The 25190-nt window shown below is 41.2% G+C and overlaps 1 protein-coding gene across 3 annotated transcripts in view; it reads left to right on the top strand.

The window, feature by feature from the left end:
- Positions 1 to 25190, top strand: part of ADGRA1 (adhesion G protein-coupled receptor A1) — an 893528-nt gene that overhangs the window by 215143 nt on the left and 653195 nt on the right. For all 3 annotated transcript variants that reach the window (XM_040361825.1, XM_040361824.1, XM_040361826.1), the window contains 2 exons: positions 10794 to 10958; positions 20628 to 20826. In XM_040361825.1, the coding sequence (XP_040217759.1) occupies positions 10794 to 10958; positions 20628 to 20826 (364 nt within the window). The remainder of the gene's footprint in view (positions 1 to 10793; positions 10959 to 20627; positions 20827 to 25190) is intronic.

The raw sequence follows: 25190 nt of genomic DNA, 5'->3' as shown, positions 1-25190 counted from the left end.
CAACCGAATATAGGTAGACCTTACTATTCCTAAATCAAATGGCAATTTAAAAATAAATAAATGGTATCTAATAAATGGTATCTACAAAAAAGTTTGCTAAAGTGTTCACTTAAAGCAGATTTGTTTTCCAATTGTGTCATTACATTATAGTCCTACCTTTACAACAAGTTGGAGCCAAATCCCCCAGCTGTGTATATCCTACAGGGTATGTCCTACTACTTACCTAAGATTTGCTGCCACCCTCCTGCTGCAGCTTCCTGCAGCCGGAAAATGTGCACACAAAGTAGTACTCTGCAGGAGGTAAAATACAGGCCATCTATATGCAGTATTTAAAGTAGATTGCCTTTCCATTAGCAAGACACAGTGGGGCAACTAGCTTTAGATGGAATATAATACAAAAACTGGCGCTGAAGTGAATAAATAAAGTGAAAATAACGGCTGCAGCTGCTGCAAAAAAGTGCTAAAACTTCAAAAGTTGATTAAGAAATAAGGCGCTGGCAACTGGATGGTGAAATAAATAAATATAGAACTAAACCTAAGTGACCATAAATGGTGCAAAATGTGCAAAACGGCAATAAAGTGCAAAATGGACAACTCACAATAAATGTGCTAAAACACTTGATGGAGCTGAATAGCATCTTCCACATTTTGCTGTGTACCCCACATGGCTTCTCGCAAACTAAAAACTGGGCCTTATATCGCTTTCTTTCAACAATGGCTTTCTTTTTGCTGCTCTTCCCTAAAGACCAGATTTGTAGAGTGCACAACTAATAGTTGTCCTGTGGATAGATTCTCCCACCTAAACTGTGGATCTCTGCAGCTCCTCCAGCATTACCATGGGCCTCTTGGCTGCTTCTCTGATTATTGCTCTCCTTGCCCGGCCTGTCGGTTAAGGTGAACGGCCATGTCTTGGTAGGTTTGCAGTTGTGCCATTATTCTTTTTATTTTCAGGTGATGGATTGAACAGTGCTCTGTGAGACGTTCAAAGCTTGGGATATTTTTTTATAACCTAACCCTGCTTTAAACTTCTCCACAACTTTATCCCTGACCAATCTGGTGTGTTCCTTGGCCTTCATGATGCTTTTAGTTCACAAAGGATCTATAACAAACCTCTGAGGGCTTCACAGAACAGCTGTATTTATACTAAGATTAAATTACGCACAGGTGGACTCGATTTACTAATTAGGTGACTTCTGAAGGCAATTGGTCCCACTAGATTTTAAGGGTATGTTAGCGGTATGGGAGTAGGGGGCTTAATACAAATGCGCGTTACACTTTTCAGATAGATATTTTGTAAAAAATTTGGAAACCCATTTATAATTTCCTTTCTCTTCACAATTATGTGCCGCATTGTGTTGGTCTATCACAGTGATGGCGAACCTTGGCACCCCAGATGTTTTGGAACTACATTTCCCATGATGCTCATGCATTCTGCAGTGTAAATGAGCATCATGGGAAATGTAGTTCCAAAACATCTGGGGTGCCAAGGTTCGCCATCACTGGTCTATCACATAAAACCACCAAAAAATACACGTGCGTGTTTGGTTGAAACATGACAACATTTTAAATATTTCAAGGGGTATGAATACTTTTTTAAGGGCACTGTATAAAAAAAAAATCAGTACTGATAAAACAGGTGCAATGTCTACCACTCTTATCCTACTCGTCGACTGGTATGCTTGAACTGCACCACATAGCAATGCAAAATAAGATATTTTTTTCTTTCGCCAAAGAACTCTGTTTCAGTAATTCTACCAATACAAGCATTCTCTTTCTTATATCATTCTTTATTTTCTTGACATTCTATGGATTAAAACATAATGCTTAAGGTGAAAGTTCCCTTCTTGTGTAAGGCAAATGATTATGCATGCTCATGAGCTCAATTGCTTATCTCTCAACAATTGAAAAAAAAAAAAGAAGAAAATAAGATTTGGTTCATTAATCCATGGCAAAGACACTCCCAACAGATTTGCGCTATTTTCATACTCCGCATCGTAAACGGACTGAAGCGTTTCTCATTTTATTTTTGATTAATAGGAAATTGCTTCTCGGAAAAACAGAGATTTATAATAAATCCTTTCAAATTCGTGTTGTGAAGCTAATGATGCATTGTGGGTTTTTTTCTTTATTTATCAAGTGGGCGATGTAACGCTTGAATAAAATGCAGATACCTTCAAATAATGATATTTGTTGCATTAAAAATGACATTTGTTACATATGTAACACAAAATACACATTTCATTTTTGTATGGCTACCATGTAGGCAATTTTGATTTGTTAATACATTTTCATGAATATCCAACTCCGGGCAAAAAATGTTTTACTTTTTAAAAAAGGGAGGAAGGTTTAAAATCTCTGCTAGGTTGCTGCCTTTTAACTCCCTTGGGAAGAATTCCTCATGCTTTTTATCCTTGTGACACCAAGACATGAAATGAAGGGTGCATGGGGTCATTTGTACAAGCAGGCAATGAAAGAAATAAAAGTCTCAGAGGGTCTAACTTACCCTACTCTACTAAAAAAGTTTTTTGTTAACTCAATAAAATATTCTTACCATAATAGAATAGAAACACATAGTATATACCGTATAGTCCTTAATAATGAATAGAAATATGTATTCAACATTGCAACTTTCTGTAATAGGATCTGTGCTGTCCTAGCTTTTCTTTATTATGAATGTAGCCATGCGCTGGCTAGTCTGCCTGTGTCCTCGTGGGACATTCTTTAACACGGAGCCAGTGCTGCTGCAGACTACAAGTTCCAGCCCGCTCGAAAGAGAGGAATGCTGGATGAGGACTCAAATAGCCTGATCCAGGGAGGAGCTCTTTCTCTTGTGTAGCAATAGCACTGACCCCTAGAGCTCTGATGGTGACCTCCAGAGTCAGGAAGAGCTGACATCTATCTTCGTAGAGTGGGTTACCAGGCATGGTGGGTGTAATGCAAGATGAAATGATGGGCGCCAGTAACTTTTTGGAATGCAAATATAGAGATTTATTGTCTCTTAACAAGAACTGTGGGAGAGCGGGTTAAGGCCAGGACACCCTTAGGTAGATGCAATGACAATTAGCAGACTTCGAAACACAATAGGCAGACAGCTATACAATTTAAAGCCCCCAGCCAGATGCAACTTCTGTATTGGCAGGATCACTGTCTCCCATGGCAACTAAGCTTTTAACAGTTTCCAAAGATCTTCACACATAGAGCTTGGTAACAGAGTATGGTTCTTCTCTTATCTCAGTTTCCCACTGTAGGTATTCAATCACTAAGCTCTCCGTCTCTCACTAGATTTCCAGATCCCAGCCACCCGCTAGATCCCCTGAGCTCTTCCACAGCTAACTCGCTGTATACTCCTCAAGCGTCACCCCCGCTAACCCGCTGGGTCCCTGGCTTTGCACCTGCTTTCCCACTTCTTCACTGTTCCCGACTGGTGAGAAGACTGCTCTGGTACTTCCTTAGGCTTACTCACAGTAGTCTCTGGTAATAAGGTGGATGGACCCTTAGCGACAACTGCTTCCCCTATACCTCCGACCATGACTGGTTCTTGGTTCGGCTGAACCTCTGTAACTCGGTTGGGCTCCAATCCTACATTCCCAACCCTATACTGCTTCTCCTGCTCCTAGAAAGGCCTTAGGCAGGCTAGCATGCAGTGTCCCAAGGATATGCCACAGGCTTCTGACCTAGAAACCCAGGACGACATAACACATATTTACCCAGACAGTCGTCCAGGTGGCACAGAACACTGATCACCTGATTCCACCAAAATAGGCTCTCCCAGCAGGCCAAGCGACTAAAGAAACCCCTGCCAATTGGCTGAGACACCCTGTCCATTCATAATCTGACCTTGCTATGCCCTTGTCGGTCTAATGTCACCAGCAACAGTGCCACCCAGTGACAGAAAAGAAAAGGTGCAGCAACTTCAGAATCAAAGAGGGATCAGTGGATCTTCTAACAATCGACCAGAACATTTACTATCTGGTAAACTCAATTTGTGAGCAACCCTGCCTAAACACCAGGGTGCTACATCTGGGATCACGGCCTTCAAATGAGAGCAGGGGCCCATCTCTAGTGGATGTGAGCAGGCACAGTGGCCTGGACAGCGTGGAGAGTATTTGGCGAGTGAGCCATACACCTGCAGGCAAACCAAAATCCCCAGCTCCCTGTCAGCTGAGTGATTTATCTGTGGTCCCTCTCATTGTCACCGTTACAAACCCAGCCAAATGCCTGTGTCACCAGGTGCATGGCCAGGCACCCTTTACTGGTTGCAGATTCTTCAAGAGTCTGTTACGGGAATTCTATTCCCCTGAGGCTTGGTATCATCAGGATTGGTGAGAGGGCAAACCCCACCCTAAGTAAATCTTATAAATGACACTGTATGCAGACACCTTTAGCCAACCTCTTTACAAAAAAGCTTCTAGAAGGGGACACTTTGTATATGCTATCCACTATTGGTGGTCACCGTTGCACAGCAATCTCTCTGGGCTCTCGTTGAGCAAGCTGAAAATTCTGACTATCTACGCTTCAAGGACTTCTCTTCTATTCCTACCCCCCACCCCCTTCCCCACATAGAAGACTCTATATATAACATCTGTGAGCATTAAGAACGCTTACTCAGAATTTGCTTATCACATTCTTTACATAGTGTTCTTAAAAATTGTGTTGCTTACTTTCTGGGCCTGTGGCATCAGGATTTGAAGGAAGCAGCTTTACACAGAAAGGTCTTTCTCCTCCCTTTTATACCTGGTGTCATAGGTTCTTAACCTCCCTGGCGATAAACCCGAGCGTGACTCGGGGTTGGTTTTTAATGCTAAGATCGGTATCCCCGAGTCACGCTCGGGGTGGACGTGCAGCGGCGCGGCTTACCTTTCGCTGGATCCACAGGCAAGTTACCTTGTCCCTGGATCCAGCGATGCCACCCCGCTGTGTGAGCGAGCGGGACCTCCTCGCACGATTCACAGTCTCCCCGTGTGCCGCCGATCTCCGTTCCCTGCGACGTTACGACGCACGGGAGCGGAGAACGGCGCCAAATTCAAAAAAGTAAACACACTTTACATACAGTATACTGTAATCTTATAGATTACAGTACTGTATGTAAAAAATACACACCCCCCTTGTCCCTAGTGGTCTGCCCAGTGCCCTACATGTACTTTTATAAAAATAAAAAATGTCATTTCTGCCTAAAAACTGTAGATTGTCCAAAAGTGTCCCTTTATGTCAAAAATGGTTTTAGATCAGCTAGAAAACAGCGATAATAAATTATAATCACTTGCAGAAATGTGCGATAGCGATTTGTGGGGAAATTCGTCATAAAAAATAAAAAATAATGACAGCGACAATTCTGCAACTGAGCAAATTTCAGTGATTTTGAGTTGATTACATTATTGAATAATTTTTATTATAATTATATTATTATTTGTTATAATTATTTATAATTATTTATTATATTATAATTTATAATTTTGTTTTAAAAAAAAAATCATACCCGGGATGCCTACAAGACTCTTGCTTGGTCAGATTTAAGTGAGGTTATTTCTAAAAATTACAGGCCTACAGTATAAAACGCCAAATTTCCTTGCAAAATAATTGTACCGCTTTTGGTACGTAATTCCAGACAGAATCATACCGCCAGGGAGGTTAAAGAGCCTATTTGGATATTACTGTTTTGATTAATTGTCATTTCCCTTGCATTGAATACTCTCTGTATACTTTGAGAGTGGAAAAATATCTGCATTACCAATCCTTTCTCTCTGCTGACTTAAAAATCTTTAGTAAAATACTAATTTGCGTTGGTACAGTCTGGTGTCTTTTGCAATTGTATTCTTTCTTTGAATTATGTCTGAACCCAGGGTGTCAGGTGTTGGGAGGCTTGCAACGTCAGGGTAACCTCTGGTAACAGTCATCTTCCAGGGACCCTTACGGGGGTGGCACTACATGAAAACCATAAAATGTTTAAAAAAACAAACAAAAGTATTTTTGTTGTTGTCTGTATATCTACTGAAGATATTATCTATCGCTTTTTGTTTCTGGGACCCCTGTTTCTGGGACAGGAGGCGTGGGGAATCCTTCTGGGGACACATCAATAAAAAACAAAAGTTTTGGCTTGAGTTGGGCTTTTTATTTAAGTAGATGGCACTGCAGCCTGTTCACACTAGTACATTGTAGTGCAATTCGTTGTAAATGGCACCCCAAGGAACTTAATTCTAAATTTCACCCCAACACACTAATGCAATGAACCTGCATTGTAGCACACTGCATTGCACAATAACGCCTAACCATACATTGTGGTGTCACAAAAAAAAGGGGTCAGGTCTGGTTTTTGGTACTTTTTGGTAGCCTCTTCAAAATAATTGGGTCGCCTTAATGCAATGCATGTTAAAGGGGCCCTGATAGGGCTTTGTTTCAGTGGAGGGAAACATCACTATTGGGTGTACAATGATTGTCTGCCTTGATCTGTGTCATATGCACACAGTAGCATGAAAATAGAGGAAGAGATGTAATTTCAATATAACAAACAATGAGTAATGGCAAGCAAATACTTTATGTTGCAAGTACAGAATGTGAAAAAGGTACTGGATTATAAGTGCAAATTAACAATACAGATTAGCTTGTCTTTATGTGCTGGCCTTTGCTACAGAACAATTCGCTACCATAATAACATTGAGGTACACAACTGGACATGCTTGACTGATCAGCTGCTAAACAGAATAGCATTAAAAGCAAAAAACTCTTTCATTTGGCCAGTGCCTTTACAGAATTCTTTCTTTCTTATTTCTGACGTCTTACAATTGTTTTCCTGAAGCTCGCCTATTTTCTGCCTGATGGCGCTTCGCCGCAGGCCCCTATATTTAAGATTTGTCTGCCTGCCATTTTTAGAAAAAAACATATTGCAGATCAAATTATCTGGAAGTTCTCTTTCTTTGTTAGCACAATCTGTATTTATAGCTCTCGGTGATGTGTGTAGCACACTTAAGGATTGCTGTTCTGAATGAGGAACCTGCCAATATATTGTATTTCTTGTCTTTAATCAGAAGGCATGACCTTAGTGGGTTGGAAAAGAAAAAGATAGATAAAAGAAGGGCTCTAGAACTGTGGCCAGTTTATTTAGTAAAGAAAAGAGCAGTGTGCAAACTGTGCTAACCCTAAGCAACTAATCGGCAATCATTTTTGTTCTGATAGCAGGTGATATTTGCTTGGTATTTCTGCCAAGTAGTGATGAGCTGAAAATAACTGGATTCCATTTGCAACTGACTTGGTGAACATTCCTAAAGTGTGGGTGCCGAATTTGAACCCCAACTAAGGAAATGGTAGCTGAATGTTAAACAGTAATGGCAATGTTCTTGTCTAATGGGCAAAGGTTACCAAATAGCATAGCACTGCCCTGGGAAACATGTACCAGAGCAAAAAAATATATTATATTTGGAAGCAAGGAGCAATTTTGGTAATGCCAAAATGTGCATCCCAATACACTGGGGCTCATCTCATATCCCGATCATCTCAGAATGGTTTAATCGCATCAATAGAATTGCAGAAATGGAAGAACTAATCCATATAGCTAGACACCCCATCTAAATTCGCACACACCTGGGCATGCTGGACTCGCTTCCAAATCATGGATAACTACACAACAGTGATGGGTCACACAAACAATGATGTCACGCACTAACAGGTTAATTTTTTATAACTATAGAACACCCAAGTCATATCTCTCAATTAGACACAGAGCCCCCTGCCCCTAACCAAGTGACGAGTACTGGGGGACATATGTTGCGGACCCAAACCACAAGCATACCAACAGCATGAGCGCCACTTCCATCCCACCACATACAACACTAGGTTGTCATACAGACAAAATACGGCTTCTGGTGGTGACCGAGGAGTCAAATCCCCTGCCCATCATTCCCCCTTCCCTATCCCCCCCTCCTCCTACCCTCACATCCATACAATACCTTAGTTTTGTTTTCCAGAGTAAAGCCTTGTACACGCAGCCCAGATTCTCGTCAGGACAAAAACCTTGTTTTTCCTGACGAGATACCTGGCAAGATATTCTTGCTGTCCGAGTGTACAGACGTACGATTCAAACGAGCCGCCGTTCTTTTGAATGGCACGAATGCGGTGACGTCATCGACTACGACGAGTATGCGCTCGTCACATTCGATGCCGTCGCCGCCATCTTGCTTCACCCTACCTATGCCTTGGAAGCTACCGCGCATGTGTCAGTCATTTCGAGCATGCGCAGGTTTCCACGGCTTCAGGTAAGTATACACACGCTCGGGTTTCTCGGCAGGAAGAAACTGCCGAGAATCACAACGAGAAAATAGCAGGTTCTCTATTTTTCTCATCTAGATTCTGGGCAGTTTTCTTGACGAGAAAGCCCTGCCAGCAGTTTTCTTGCTGTTTCTTGCCGAGAAAACCGTGAGTGTGTACGAGGCTTAAGTCCTAATATTTAAAACCACCACGCTGTTCCTCATGAAACACTTCAACGCAACTGAACAGCACTTACACCTATACCCCACACAAACATATAATATATTAACCAAGCATAAGAAGAACCCATCTCCATTCTCATGGACACTAAAAGTTGAAAGGGGATCCTAAATACATAAAGCGTCACCTGTTAGGAACCCTATGGTAGAGGGTTTTCTTTCCTTTTTTGTTTCTTTCATGATTCAATTTAATATTGATACATTGTTAGGTGATAAGATGGAGAAATGATATGCTAATTTTGTTCTACATGCATAAGTTCTGTACGACAGATCCACACCAAATACTGTTTTGTGTACATGTATTGTTTACATGATGAAATTAATGTAAATACAGTACTGTTAATAACATGCTACATGCTGGGGGGGATGCCCTTAACCTGCTTGAGGAGTGGCACATCTGGATGGTACAACCTACTACAGAAAAACTGACATTTAAAAATAAAGTGCAGTTTTAAATGACTAGTGATTTTCTTCTATACTAGGTCCTTATTCTAAGTGAGGTCCTGTTATAAATGTTAATGGGGCCCCCTACAATAAATGGTGTGGGGTTTGCCCTTAGAATAAATATCGGACTTTAATTCTTGACAACCTCATGCAAAAAATAAAAACACACTTTTTGAAGGATTTACCCCCTTAATGACTAGGCCATTTTTGTGATACGGCACTGCATCGATTTAACTGACAATTACGCGGTCGTGCAACGTTGTACCCAAACAAAATGTATGTCCTCTTTTCCCCACAAATAGAGATTTCTTTTGGTGGTATTTGATCACCTCTGGGGTTTTTATTTTTTGCACTATAAACAAAAAAGGAAATTTTGGAAAAAAAATAAACAATATTTTTAACTTTTTGCTATAATAAATATAAACAAATGGTAAAAAAAAAAAAAAAAAGTCTTCATCAGTTTAGGCCGATATGTATTCTTTTACATATTTTTGGTAAAATAAAAAATCGTAATAAGCATATATTGTTTGCTTTGCGCAAAAGTTATGGCGTCTACAAAATAGGGGATAGATTTATGCCTTTTTTTTTTCTAGTAATGGCAATGATCAATGATTTTTAGCGGGACTGCAACATTGCAGAGGACAGATCAGACACTTTTGACACTTTTCTTTGGGGACCAGTGACATTTATACAGCGATCAATGCTATACAAATGCACTGATTACTGTATAAATGACACTGACAGGATAGGGGCGACACTAGGGGGTGATCAAGGGGTTAAATGTGCTCCCTGGGAGGTGTTTCTAACTGGGGGTAGTGGACTTACAGGGGAGTACAGAGAGATTGCTGTTCCTAATCACTAGGAACAGACGATCACTCTGTACTCCCTGACAGTCTTGGGATCTGTTTGTTTACATTGACACACCTCCGTTCTGGCTCTCTGTGAAGCAATTGTGGGTTAGAATTCAATTTTTTATCTTTTGGATCGCTTATTCTCCCATAAGCAAGCACTATCACACAAACAAAACATGACATTTCTGGTAAAGTATTGAATATTGATTTTTACAGCAGGTTCAGATTTAAAAGGAAAGGTAACTTTTAATAACATTAAATTACAATTACAACAAAATAGTTTGTTTAGCCATTTATTTTAGGTTGAGTGACCCTTTTAATGTTGCTTAGTGCAGTGACCGCAGCAGGACTTAGGGGGGCTTTTGCCAGACACAGTGCTAGAGAGAGGAGGTGAGTGAAAAAAAAAAAAAACAATCTAATGCTGGACAAAGGATGTTTTATTTTTCTTTCAAAACTGAAGTTGGGCTTCAATAAGTTATTTTAGGGACTAATCTTCACATATTTACATGTTATAAAACGCAAACAGAAAAACAAGCATGTCAAATGTGAAAAATCAGAAATTAATTTAAGATACACATGAAAACCTAAAATGTATGGAAAATCAAAATGCATTATATTTTGATTGAATGCGATACATGGCCCGTTAAACTGCTGGTATTTGTTTCTGGGGGTTATAAATTAAAAAAAAGTATGTGGATCCGAACCCAGTCTGAATGGTAAGAATAGGTCACTGGAAGGAGTAGATCTGTAAAAGTGGAATTTTAATTTTTAAGAGGTGTTTATTTAAAATTTAGCATAAACATACAAAAAGCGAATTATTGCAAAAGTACTGTAGAAAAAGATTCTACATAACATCCACAAGTACTTTACCCGAGGCTAACAAAATAAGTACAGGTCATGGGGACTACACCGAGCCCAATATAATTTGTAGCATTTAATCATTTTGTAATAATTGCTAGAATCTGTATCATACAGTAATTGATGTAACATTTTAATCCTGATATTTATTTATGTTTTGCAGTGATCTAATTTTGTCCAGTGTTGATGTAGATGCCTCGGGTATTTGGGAATGCCAAGTGAATACTTCCTATGGAAGCATCTCCAAGCAAATAGAGATTGTTGTTCTGGAAACTGGAGCACCTTATTGCCCCATGGAAAGAATAATCAATAACAAAGGGGATTTTAGGTAATATTTCCATTTACTGTACTTTGCCACTAGTCATTTATGAATGCATACTTCCCAGTATCTTGGTGCTAGTTATCAATGAGGTGGGTGAGAGATGGGGTTGTATTGAAAATTCTTTGATTACTCTAGATGTTGGACTGTTGCAAATTGTGACTATATTGTTGTTTAAAAAGATATGACCAATTTTGTTATAGCTTAAATGAGAAAATTGGAAGAGCAAGGGTGCATTGTTGCATATCAGTGACAGTGTGGTGTGAGGTTGACATGTTGGTGAAAAGGGCAGTGGTCTGATCCGCATTTGTCGCAGTCAATGCTTTTTTAAAGGCAGGACACTAGATCAAGAGTGTAAATGGACAACTTTCTAATAAATGCCTCCTGAAATGGATATTGCTCTGTAATTGGTTCAAAATGTTTTGGAGTAGAGTAATAGTTTATAGTTTGAGAAGTTTTCCAGACTTTGTATGGAATGCCTTTGTGTAAGGTGCATACCGGAAAGTTGGCCATTTCCACTCTTGATCTAGTGTCCTGCCTTTAGAAAAGCATTGACTGTGACAAATGCGGGTCAGACCACTGCCCTTTTCACCAACTTGTCAACCTCACACCAGGGGTGGACTGACAACTTATGGGGCCCCTGGGCAATAGAAGCTTATGGGGCCCGTGGGCTTACAGATTGCCACCACAACAGGAGGCAGTGCAGAGGTGGGGCAGCTAAAATCTCAGGATTTTCACATCAAAAGCATGTCTGTTTCGGACATATCAGGGACAGATGTAAAAAAAAACACAGATTTTTACATACTGTCCCTGGTTTTATTGAGCCTGGCAACCTGATGGGGACCTCTAGTGGCATGGGGCCCTCGGGCAGTGCCCGAGTGTCCCAATGGTCAGTCTCACACCACACTGTAACTGATATGCAACAATGGCACCCTCATCCTCACCCTGCACAAAGATTGTTCAGCTTGGGGAACTACAATTTTAGTGCCATCAGACTAAGAGCAATTTCAGTATTAGAATTTTTTTTTAACAGATTTGGGGTTCTTTTAACACAATTTTCTACATTTTACCAGATGCATGTTCGGGTCTTATTTAATACTAGCCTTGGGAATGCTGTTCAGGCATCTCTTTGATCTGCATTTAGCCCCAAGTTTTAATGTTATGTTATTTGAGCTTTTTTATGTTCGCTGAACTGCTTTTGTACGTCCCAATTGGCTATGATTTGTACTTCGTGAAAAATATGTTTCTTTCTTTAAGGGGCAAATATGCCACAGACATGCTGTGAGGGGTTATACCAGACCATTTTTCTTGCTTCCAGTGTCCACATTTGCCTGCATGTGGCATTATAACCCATTTGTCTATTAATTAATGAACTCCAAGTATCAAAATTCTATTATTTTTGCTTTTCTCTAGGACCCAATTCATGCTCACAATATTTGATTTGCAGGAGATACTTCACTGTGAGCTTTCCCAGACAAAGTTCTCTGATAAGCATAGAGACTGATAGTACCTCTGAGGTCTTTTTTTTTGCAGGAATTCAGACAGGCATGACCAGCCAAATACAAGTTTGGAATAGATGGATGGCTGAATAGTTTGGAAATCTCTCCATCGCTCTCATGAGATTTCAAGATGAAATCATTTAATCTCACAATAATAAAGAAAATATATTTAAAAAAAAACTATATTTATTAGAACCGGCACTTGGTTTATGCAGGTGTACTGTATATTGGAGCTGATATTATAGGTGTAACACCTGCCAAAATGTATTTTAATTGTCTGAAAGGGGAAAGGTTAGAATCTATTAAAGTTGTACTGCTTTCTGTTGCCCTGTTAACTTTCCTCTCCCTTCCTGCCGGGTTGTCACAGAAACAGATGGAGGGCAGCTCGCTCTATCACAAACACAACAGAAATAAAAACACTTTTTAGAGAAAGTGAATGTTTCCACTCACTGATACATTGACATTGTCAGTGGGATAGGAAATGTCTCCAGTAGTGGCCAGAAACAATAAAGCTTTCTTGACTCTATTGAAAAAAAATAAAAATTGGCTGAGGTTTCACTTTAATGCGGACCTATACACTTTCTTTCCTTTATGTACTCCCAGCCATGTTATTGTAGAAGGAGCTTAGAAATATCTAATACTAGTCTTGTTGCAGTTCATCACACTCGGTCGGCATCCACATGACCAGTTACACTGCACACAACTAACCTCTGGTCACATTACCAGAAAAAAAAAATCATATATGTTAGTTGGCTCTCTATACTGTTTGATACTAGTACTTGTAAATTCATTTTTAAATCAAGAAAAGCTAGTGTAAAGCAGTGTCTGGTAAAATATACCCTTCTGTGTATTTCACCATTTTCTTAAATTAAAAGTCAGTAGCTACAGAAGCCAGGTACTTGCTAGTCCTGGGAGTCCACTGGTTCCTCTCATCACCTCTCTGCCACCATCTACTGCAGAATCAAAGCCAGCCCCCCAGTGCATATGTGACACACCGCACAATTTGTGTGTGTGTGTGTGTATATATGTATACATATGTATATGTGTGTGTGTGTGTGTGTATATATATATATATATATATATATATATATATATATATATATATATATTGTGTGTGTATGATCAATATATATATATATATATATATATATATATATTTATATTGATCAATCACAATGTACTCATTTCTTGAGGCACGAAAATGCCAGAAAAGTACAAATATCCCCCAAACTACCCTTTTTTGATAAGTAGACATTTCAAGGTAATAAGAGGCACGACACGTTTTTTTGAAGTTGTAAAAAATGTATATAGAACTGGTGTGGCGGTGAGCAGGGACACTGGCTAATGGCAGTATGTAAAAAAATAAATACCATTTTTTTTTTCAATGTTTTAAATATAAGATTTTTTTTATTTTATTTTTTTTACTTTTCTTTTTTGCACACTGTGACCAGAACAATACATTCGGTGATCATGTTTTTTTTTTGTTTGTTTTTTTACACACTTTCTTTTCATTGTTATAAGCAAACTTTTTAGCTGAATGCAATAGATATATTCAGTGTGTATTATTGAGATTAGCTTTGATTGGCCACAGCTAATCACATGGTACAGATGGCCTGTGATTGGCCCTGTCTGTACCATATGATCACTGTGACCAATCACAGAGATCAACACAATACTACACAATGAATGGCATAAATCAAAGCCATTCATTGTTTACAATTGTCATGTGATCTGCTGTGATTGGATTGGTCACAGCGATCATACAGTACCGGTATCGGCACATTGGTCACAGCGATCTGTCCTCCACTCTGTCCAGTGGACACAGCAGGTGACGGATCATGCTGAAGATCATCATATGACGTCCACCCAGAACAATAGGGCTCCTACTCGGGCATCATTTTACTTGTTCTGGTGACAGCTATCACCTCACTTTAAAAGTGCTTCTCCTCTTTGCTTCCGTTGATGTGGAAAAGAGGGAGCGATGTATCACATATGGTGGGAATGCCCCAGGGTGAGGCGTTATTGGATTAGGGTTTATAATTTTATATACACCCTTACTCAAATAAATTTAGTTAAATCACCAAAACACGCGTTGCTGGGATACGAACTGAAAAATGCCTCTAGACCCCAAAAATGCCTTATAACATTTATTTTAATCTCCGCTAGAACGGTTATAGCTAAATCGTGGAAATCGGCCATACTGCCATTCGAACAACTTAAAAATAAGCTCTCCTGTATCATGCTCAATGAACATATGACTGCTATTCTACATGATAAGCTAGATTTATTCAAGGCTATCTGGGATCCATGGGTCAGTTATCTATCTGATGACCCTAGGTGTCAGGGTACTAATCCCGTCTCTGATAGACTTCCGCGCATGCGCGGTGGAACGGGGCTTCGGCGCATGCCTGGGTGCAACGTGCGCATGCGCGGTACAGCGGCGCGCCGTGTGCGTGGACGCGTGCACGGGCGCGCACGCGGCAGCCCTGGGGCCAATCAGAGGACTGACAGTCCTATTTAAACCAGCAACATCCCCTGAACAGGTTGCTGGTTTGTCATCAGCTTTAGTGTGTGTACCTGTTGCCTTAGCTTCCTGTTTTGACCCGGACTTCCTGACGACTCTCCTCTCACCCGGAACCTCTGACCTTTGGCTAACGTACCTTGGATTGCTGCTGTCTCCTGCCCCTTGAACTTGGCTTGTACCTACGGACTTTCTCTGCTTTCTCCAGCCCTTGACCCACGGCCTGTGACCCGGACTTGCCTTTGTCTCCTGCTTGTTTCTCCTGGACTTCCTGCTAGTTCCTGCCAGTTCCTGCCTGACCTCCAATGGTTCCAGTCATCCACATCTGCTCTGCTTCCGTCAGTTGCACCAAGTCTACTTACCTGCTTCCGGCACCGGTGCCTCCTTGTGCCTTCCCTCCTCTGTCTCAACTCCAGGGAGTGGACTGCGCAGGGTCGCAAAGGTGAGCCGTCCTCAGCATCTCGGCCTCGGTGAGTACAGGTTCCTGATACTAGGTCTCTTTCAGTCTAAATTATTAGAAATTGTATTGGGTGTCACGGAGACATTTCCCCCCCCCCCCCTTTTTTTTTGGTTCATTTTAACCATATTTTGACTTGCTTGACTTATAATGATAAGATTGAGATGCCAAAGTTCTTCTCACATTGACCCGATATCATCCCTGAATTTGATTATATCTGATATGTTGGGGATGTCTGTGAGCCTTTGAGAATGTATTCTTAGTTGTCCATTTTTGTAAGTGACAGTACAGATATGTCTTTCAACATAGATGTTGTTTGTTAGATGTGATTTAAAGTGCCTTGGACTTAGATTTGACTTAAAAATCTATTCAAAGAATATTGGTTGGTTAGATGTATACACGAGTCTCCTGTAAGGAGATGCATCTTAAGAGATCTATATTGTATGCAAAAATTACCATCTTGTGTGCTATTGACTGTTGTAGAAATATTTTATGTGTATTTTCTACTGCTTTTAATCGTATAAGCCATTTGTACACCTTTATTTGTAACAAATTGTTATATGGAAATAGGAAATGCCTTTTAATAATCATATTGAAACAGAAAAGATTCCCTCCCATCTCCAGATATGTCTACAGGACAGGAAGTGAAGGGAAAATCCTTTGAATGAAACCAGATCACAGGGGTTTCAACTATTCCCTACAATTCAAAATTTAAAAAGGAAGTTTTGGCTTTGGGTATATTTTAAAGGTTTTAGGTCTCAAACTCTGAACGGCCAAGGAAATCCGGTAAAAGCAGAACTTTGGTTGCGCCGATGCTTGCATTTTGTGCTTTGCACTTAGCTTGACTGCATACGCCTCTCTAAAGTGTGTTATAGACAACCTTAGCCTGGATAGCATATATAATTTTGTTAGCGCTCACTAGATTTATAAAATCTTTGATCCAGCTTCAAATTCCTGCCAAAGGCAATTAATCATTGGATATAAATCAAAAAGAAGATGCTCTCAACCTTATTGATCATCCTTCAGAAAAGTTCAAGAAAATGTATTTTAAAGAATATTTCAAAAGTCATTCCTGAGTCTGTTGTGCTCTTGAAAGGGAATACACTGCAAATGGCCGGAAGCCTATAAACCCTTTAAATATATGATTAGTGAAAGGTATTGTTTCTAAGGCGTTCTCTCACTGATCTGCAGGCCAATAATCTCTTATGGAAAAGGTCTCCACTTTTCTGATCTCACATCAGCTTCTCAGAAAACCTGACAGCAAGTAGTGTAGAGCTGTAAAAAGCAGGCGGTTTAGAGATCTAGCTGTTTTGACAGCAGAATTTTATGTTGCTGTTGTTGGATGACTGGAATTATACATGAAAAAAGCAAAAATTGCCTATGCCAACAAACAAATATTTTATTTATGGTTTTCTTCTGCAGCTAGTTGTTTGTTTGTGTGATAGTATGATATTAGATTGTGATCTAGATGTATTCCTTTAAAAAAATACACCATATTTGTGGGCATTTAAAGAGTTTTTTGCTCACCCCTGCAAAAATGAATACAACTACTGTAGCTGCTGACTTTTAATAATAGGACACTTACCTGTCCTGGAGTCCAGCGATGTCAGCACCACAGCTGATGTTTCCATCGGCTCTCGGGTGCTGCCGCCTCCATTGCTGGTAAGGGAACCTAGTAGTAAAGCATTACAGCTTCATGCTGAATCCCTACTGCGCATTCGCGAGACACCGCTGCGCTCTTCTACTGGCCCGGCTGCGTGGGAAGGAGGAGGAGGGGGAGGAGGAGCCGAGCTGCTCATGTAATGCTCTGTGCCCCGGTCTCCTGGAAGTGGGGACAGGATATCTGTCAAAGGCAGGTACCCCCCCCAAAAGGTGCCAAATGTGGCCAGCGGTCGGGGGAGGGAGACAAATGCGCGGAAGTTCCACTTTTGGGTGGAACTCCACTTTAAGTTTTGAAACACATATCTTTAAACTAAGTTTCATGTTACTTCCAAACTATTCATGTTATATCCATATTCAAAATGTAACATTAGAGAGAAACTGCAGTCTGCTCACATAATTTATAATACAAATGTCTTTGACATTCTGAAGCTTCTCTCCAAACACTTTGCATATTTTATATATACTGTAATTCTGTACTTGCCAAATGTGGAGAAGAAATCTCCCTCCACCAAGTCTGGCTGCAGCCGGTTTAACTGTGGGCAGCTGAAGCTGCTGCCTGTTCACTTCTTGGATTTACAGAGGCACTCCTCCTTGCCCTGCAGCTCTCATTTTCCCTCTTATGACTTATCCCCCCTCCCTTCCTGGCAAACTCTGATGAGAGAGAGAGCTGTGCATGATGTCATAAGCCTAGGCTAATGACCAGACAAGAAACAGGAAGTGGGCTGTATAATGTATTTACTAGAAGAAAAATGTTTTACTATCCAAAGTTAAGGGCAGAAGATTGAATAGATGGAAAGTTGAAAAAATTACAGAAGGTCTGCGTTAAAGGAGAAGGAGAAGTATAGCAACAGCTTTATTAGCTGTACTTCTCCTATGGATCACAATAGTGCAGTTTGTTCTGCACTCCTGTGACCTGCCAAAGAGCCGGTCAAGGCTCTGAAAAGATTGCGACCACATTGTTGGCATCCACCTAGATGCCTGGACTGGCAGCTGGATCAGCCTCTCAGTGAGCCGCTGAGATCCTGAGCCAGCTGCTCCTGCCCCCTACACAGCTCAGCGCTCTCCACTGAGCGCTGGAGGGAAGAAAAGAGAGCCGGGGACTGAGAGTCACCAGCTCTTTGCAGCCTGAAGACTGAGAGCTGAGCAATCAGCAGTATTTGATCGCTTAGTTCTCAGTCTTAGAACCAACAGGGGACACATGCAGCATTGGTGGATGTACTCATCCACTTAGGTAAGTACTTTTTTTTTGCCTAAATCTGAATTTCTCTTTTAAACATTCCCCAACCCTCACACACAATCTACCCCCCTTCCCCCTTACTTACCTGAATAGTGGGTGTATCCTGTATTATCTTACTTTCAGTTCATTTGGCATGGCTGTCCACATAGCCATGTCATCTATAGCCTATTCTTTACTTCCTCCAGCCCAATAACTGAAGGCTGCTGGAGGAAGAGTCTGCAAGACTATATGCATTGCACCAGCATTTAACTGATCACTGCAATACTCTGCAGGCTACAATGCAAAAATATAATAAATGCATTTTTATTTTATTTTAATGTGGGTGCATTTATGAAAATTTTACAAAAGTTGGAATTGCCTTCAAGTTTGTCGCCTAGTCTGGGAGATGTTCTTGATATTTAAGCTCTAATTGTAATGTCCAGATTACACAAGAGAGAACAGATGTGTTCATAGAACCACAGTATGCATGTGGCGGGCATGACATCCTATCAGCCATTCCAAAAGTCTGACATCCAAGAGGCATGTACCATAGACTGTTGTGCAGGGACGGACTGACAACTCATGGGGCCCCCTGGCAATAGGAGATTATGGGGCCCCTCAGGCAATAGCTTATGAGGCCACACAGTATACACACACACACACACACACACACACACACACACACACTATACATACACAATGAATACACATACACACACTGAAAAGGTGCTGGAGAGGCGGGGCAGCTATAATCTTGGGATTTAAAAAAAAAAACACACTAGGTCAGATTCTCAGAAGAGTTACGACGGAGTATCTCAGGAAACTCCGTCGTATCTCTGTTTCTGAGCCCGGGTATCTATGCGAGTGATTCCTAGAATAATTTTTGCATAGATACGCTGTAGATCCGACAGGTGTAAGTCACTTACACTGTCGGATCTTAAATGTAATTCTCCGCCGGCCACTAGGTGGCGTTTACGTTGAGGTCTCATTTGTTTATGCAAATGAGCCTGATACGCCAATTCCCGAACGAATTCGCGTCGCGTAGCCATCGCTTACGTCGTTTGCGTAAGCGTAAGGTTACCCCTGCTATATGAGGGGTAACCTTACGCCAGTCCGCCGTATGCCATGTTAAGTATGGTGTCCGGTCCGCGTCGTCTTTTCCCGTCGGGTACGTCGTTTTCCTAAGTCGTTCTTGAATTCGACTTTGCGTCAATGACGCACACGTCGGCATCATTGATGTTTTCCATCTAGAACTGGAGCATGCGCACTGGGCTATTTTTAGCCCGGCGCATGCGCAGTTTAATCGTCGCGGGGGCGCACTTAATTTAAATACAAGCCGCCCCCTTTGAATTACGCGGGGATACGCTGGCCCATTTACACTACGCCACCGCAAACTGTGGAGCAAGTGCTTGAGGAATACGGCACTTGCTCCAGTAAGTTGCCGCGGCGTAGTGTAAATGGCTTATGCTACGCCGCCGCAGATTCTTCCAGAATCTGGCCCAGTGTTTTACATACTGTCCCTGGTTTTACTGAGGCTGGCAACCCTAATGGGACCCCCTAGTGGCATGGGGCCCTCGGGCAGTGCCCAAATGGTCAGTCTGCACCTGCTGTTGTATTATCAGCAGATTTGCCTTGAGCCATTCTGGGTGATTTTGGCCAGTAGCATTGCCTTATAAAATTAGAAAGTATATATTATTTATTTTTTACAGAAGAAAGGGAAGAAGTCCACAAGATTTAGTTTGGAGCACTTTCTGCATGCAAGAATTTGTTGAATTCCATTGGTGCACTGCTATCATGCGAGATCATTTTTTATTATTTTCACTTTGAGAGCTTATGCACAAAGGATATTTATTGTGATTTTGTATTTACTTTTTTTCAATCAGATATTATGTAAGATATATATTTTTTCCAGTTTGTAATGGTTACATATGTAGACATGTTTCACTATATATTTTGTTTGGGGATATTATTAGCATTGATTACCTCATTTATGTTAGGGTAGCATTGTTGTGATTGTGCTGCACTTTATTTAAGGTCCATGCCAATGTAATAATGTGCATTGAAATTCCTATTGGAAGCCCATTTAGTGACAATGCAGGAGCACAACTTGGAGACAGGAGTAGAGTGTTGATACCCTATAACAGGACGTGCCTGAGCAAGGACATTTGTGGTGGGATCATGTAATATTTTTGTAATGAAAGCTGTAAATGTAAAAAATATTGAAATATGATTTGGGTTTGTATTTTAACCCTTAACAGGAAAGGCTGATGGGAAAACACCAATCTATGTGGAAAATCATAATCTTTTATATTTATTTTCGTAGATGGCCTAGAACGTTAGCTGGCATGGTGGCTTTCTACCCCTGCAGAGCGTTTGCACTTGGCTCACTGCTTTATGCTGAACATGGAGAAGAACCACGAGCCTGGCGAAAGTGTGACCGCAATGGACGCTGGGCAGAACAAGACTATTCAGAATGCCCCTTTACTCACGAAGTAACAAGACATCTTCATGCCTTCAGCCTGGTAATCGGCCCTTGTACTTCCCTCACTGAACATGTGATAACTATTATCGCTCACCAGTAAATACCTTTTGTGTTATTTTTATACATATTTATTATTATTAATATTTGCAAAGAGGGCCACATCTGTAGATACTGAAACACAGACTGTGCTTGCAAATGCCTCATAAAGATAATTTACAAGAATGTCCGCAAAACTGACTGAGTCAGCACACACAAGACTCATTCCAAAGCCCTGTTCACACCAAGGAAATATTAATGTAAAAAGCTCAAAAGTCCTGAAGTGTTTCATTAACTCCCAATCAGATGATTATATTTTTAACCTTCACTATAAAAATAAAATACAAATACTGATGGGTTTTTTCAGTATTATTATTTAGAGGATAGTGGTTTACAAATTTTCCAAAGCAACCAGATTTGACCTTTCAGAAGTTTAGAACACTAAGAACAACGGGAGACATTTTGTTAGGTTGTTATGCATTAAAATACTCAAAACCAATCGTGATTCAGCGCCATATTTGAATACAACTATACGAATAGATACAGGGTACATGTGCAACAAGCCAGAACCGCAGGGGAACACATGAGGTGCACGGTGGGCCGATGAGAGACAGCAATAATACAGTTCATCGGTTTACTCACGGTTAGCAGAAAGCCTCCCTGGGCCGGTCGCACAGTGAAAGGGAAGATAGCACGAAATCCTCCGGGGCACGCTCTGCGATAGGGAAACGCCAGCCAAGATGGTGGTTGAGGTGCCCGTGATGACAGGGGTGTTTAGAGTGCTTGTGGCGGCTGGGTCCCTTGATGATATTTGTCGTGACGCCAGTACCGTTAATGGTGGTACAACCAGTTGTAGTAACAATGTTAAAGAATGAGATAGACAGTGGCAGAATACAACTCACAACTTTTACTGTGTCTGGTTTTGGTTGCAGTACAAACATCCAGTTAGAATACAGTCTCTGGGTAAATAGAGGAGTTCTGCTGATCCACTGCTAATAGACTTTAGGAGGCCTGGACTCAGGGTGTGGTTCAGTAATAATGCTTACTTGTGTCTGGTCCTTTTTGAATCCAGTGACATGGGTGAGGTTGCCGGAGGCTAATAAATCCTTCACCTGTATACTCAAAGGTCCTTGCTGCCGATTAATGGCTTTTATCCTTTGATTTTAGCAGTTTAAATGTGTCCCTTCTCTGGACTGACTTTCTCTCACCTTTCTCTCTCCATGCTGCTTTCTGTACAGCCCAACTGAACCACAGATAAGCCTGAGCTGGGATAGATTTCCCAGAGTGGTGCTATCCCCATCTTGTGGTGGGAAGTAAGAAGCACACCTGACCAGCCTATGAACAGGGATACCACAGGTATACAATGCAAAATGACATGCAATATAGCAATGACAAAGAAGTAATACTTTTGCAGATCCCACATGTCCTGAGTGGGACGCTGCATACCCCCATGGTAAAACGTGTGTCGACCTCGGCACACTTTTGACTCGATGTTGTGTCTTCCTGTAAGATATAAGAGAAAGGGAAAAGCATGCATGCATAGGAAACAACAATATAACCCCATTCTTGTACTTCTTGTATCTGCAAGTAAAATGGGTTAGGCAAACATATCTCAGGCAACAACGAAATGTGACAAAAAGTGACAAAAAGGGGTGTAGTTTTTCCTCTGAAGACTGGTATGTATGGCAAAACCAGAATAGTCCACGATGAGATGGAAAAAGGAAAACAAAGCAAAAATAACATCTCAGGAGGCTCACAGGGTATGAGTCCGTTCCCTGGGCACAGGAAAATGTCAACAGATGAATATCACGGAGGCTCAGGTACGTGAAAGTCTATCTCCGGGTGCAGGCTTGAACGTTGCAAAACAGTAGGTATGTAGTCCTTTTGAAAAGTCCCTTAAAGGAAATAAACATAATATCCCAAGTAAGTCTTCTTCTCACTCTGGAACTTCAGACGATGTAAGGATGCACTCAACGATGAGATGACAGGGTTGGTAGTCGACTTCTCGGCTGCTGGTGCAGGTAATCCTCCAAACGGACAGGTGGTCGTCCTCTTGTAGTTCTGTCAGATCTTCTTAGCGGCTGAGTTTCTACAGGCCTTGTTTCAAGGGAACTTGGTGTCTCTTGAGCTGTAGTAGACACTTCTTGAGATAGCTCCTCTGGTTGAAGTGCGGTTGTATTGGTCTTGGCAGGCACTAGGATATTGAGCCATGGTGTAAGGAACCATTGTAAAGGATCAGAGTCTAATAATGCTTTTCCAAAAGACTGTAGTGGATTCTCTGAATCAGATGATTTTGTAGGCTCTGGTTCTATGGATTGTGTTTCCTCTTGGATAGCTTCTTCTTGAAGAGTTTCTTCTTGAGTACTTTCCTTGAGACATAACTTAAGGCGATTGCGATGTACTACACGTGATTTGTTTTCTTTAGTGATCTCGTAAGTATCAGTCTCTGGATTGAGAATAGCTGTAATGGTGTAAGGTTCTCTCTCCCATTTGCTATCTAACTTGCTGGTGCGATGGTTGTTTTTTAACCATACATGGTCATCAATTTTGAGAGGTTCTGCTTTGGCAGATTGGTTATAATCTCTTTGTTGCTTTTCATGAGCATGTTCCATGCGATGTTGAACAATTTCTTGTGCATCAATTAGACGTCTTTGGTGCTCACTCACCCAATCAGTCTTTGGTAGAGGGTTGATTGCATCAGGCACTTGTACGCCCAAAGTATGGTCAGCAGGTAGTTTACCTTGTCGGCCAAACATGAGATAGTAAGGTGTATACCCAGTAGAACAGTGAATCGTGTTATTGTAGGTGTACATCAACTGAGGCAATAGAGTAGGCCAATCACTTCTTGTAGCAGGAGGTACTGCTCTTAACATCTCAATTAAAGTTTGGTTCATTTTCTCGCAAAGTCCATTGCCTTGGGGGTGATAGGCTGTGGTCCTGATTTTCTGGCAATTGTGAAGTGTACACAGTTCTTTGAAGAGTTGCGACTCAAAGGCAGATCCCTGATCTGTAAGGATTCTTTCTGGGCATCCATATGGCAATAGGAAATGTTTCCAGAAGGCATCTGCAGTTGTTCTAGCGGTCAGGTCCTTGACAGGTACGGCTACAACAAATTTGGTATAATGATCGATGATGGTCATGGCGTATGTGTAACCTGAGCGACTTGGTTCCAGCTTCACATGGTCAATTGCAACTATTTCTAGCGGTGTTCGACTTACAATGGGATGTAAGGGTGCTTTTTGGTCATGTTTTTCATTTCTTCCAATAGCACAGGTGGAACATTCTCGACACCACTTTTCAATGTCTCCTCTCATCCCAATCCAGTAGAATCTTCTACGGATGGTGGCTTCTGTCTTCTGCACGCCAAAGTGTCCTGATTGATCATGATACATCTCAAGAATGATTCTTGCATCTCGGCGTGGTATTAAGATTTGGTATAGACAATCCGAGGTAATTGGGTCTAAAGTTCTTCTTAATAGTAGGCCCTTCTGTAGGAAGAGATGTTTTCTGTGTCTCCAAAGTTTTGACAATTCTGGATCAGCATTTCTTCTGCGAATTCTTTCAGGGGTTCTTCCGCTGGTGAAGAAATCTTGCAGTTCTCCCAACACTCTGCTTTCATTTTGCAGCTTGATCCACCTTTCTTTGTCCACTTGGGATCTTGGATCCACTTGTTGTTGAAGATTAAGGACTTTTCTTCCTTTGATGGTGATAATGTCTTGTTGGGCAAAATTTTTGTAAAAAGCTGGCATTTCTACCTCTTCCCAAACATCTTCCTGTGTAGTAGGGTCTTCTTGGGTAGGCAGACGGGATAATGCATCCGCATTTTCATTTGCTTTTCCTGTTCTGTATTTTATGGTGAAATCGTAGTTAGCTAGGCGTGAGGCCCATCTTTGTTCTAATGCTCCCAACTTGGCGGTATTCAGATGTGCTAGCGGATTGTTATCTGTGAAGGCCACAAATGGTGTTGCGGCAAGGTAATCTTTAAATTTTTCTGTAACAGCCCACACGAGTGCTAGGAATTCCAATTTGAAGGAACTATAGTTTTGGTCGTTTCTTTCAGTACCTTTAAGAGATCTACTAGCGTAGGAAATAACTCTTTCTTTTCCTTCCTGTACCTGCGATAGGACAGCTCCCAGACCTTTCTTACTAGCATCTGTGTAAAGATGAAATGGCTGCTGGTAATCTGGATAGCCTAGGATTGGTGGTTCTGTTAACTTCTTCTTTAGGAGCTGGAAGGCAATTTCCCTTTCTGTGTTCCATTCAACTGGTATTGGAGACTTTTGGTACCTCTTGGGATGTCCTCTCAGAAGTTCTAATATTGGCCCCGCAATTTGGGCAAAGTGAGGAATAAAGCGTCTGTAGTATCCT

Source organism: Rana temporaria, chromosome 8, assembly GCF_905171775.1.
Source record: "Rana temporaria chromosome 8, aRanTem1.1, whole genome shotgun sequence".
Taxonomy (NCBI): Eukaryota; Metazoa; Chordata; class Amphibia; order Anura; family Ranidae; genus Rana; species Rana temporaria.
This window is presented reverse-complemented; position numbering and strand designations above follow the sequence as displayed.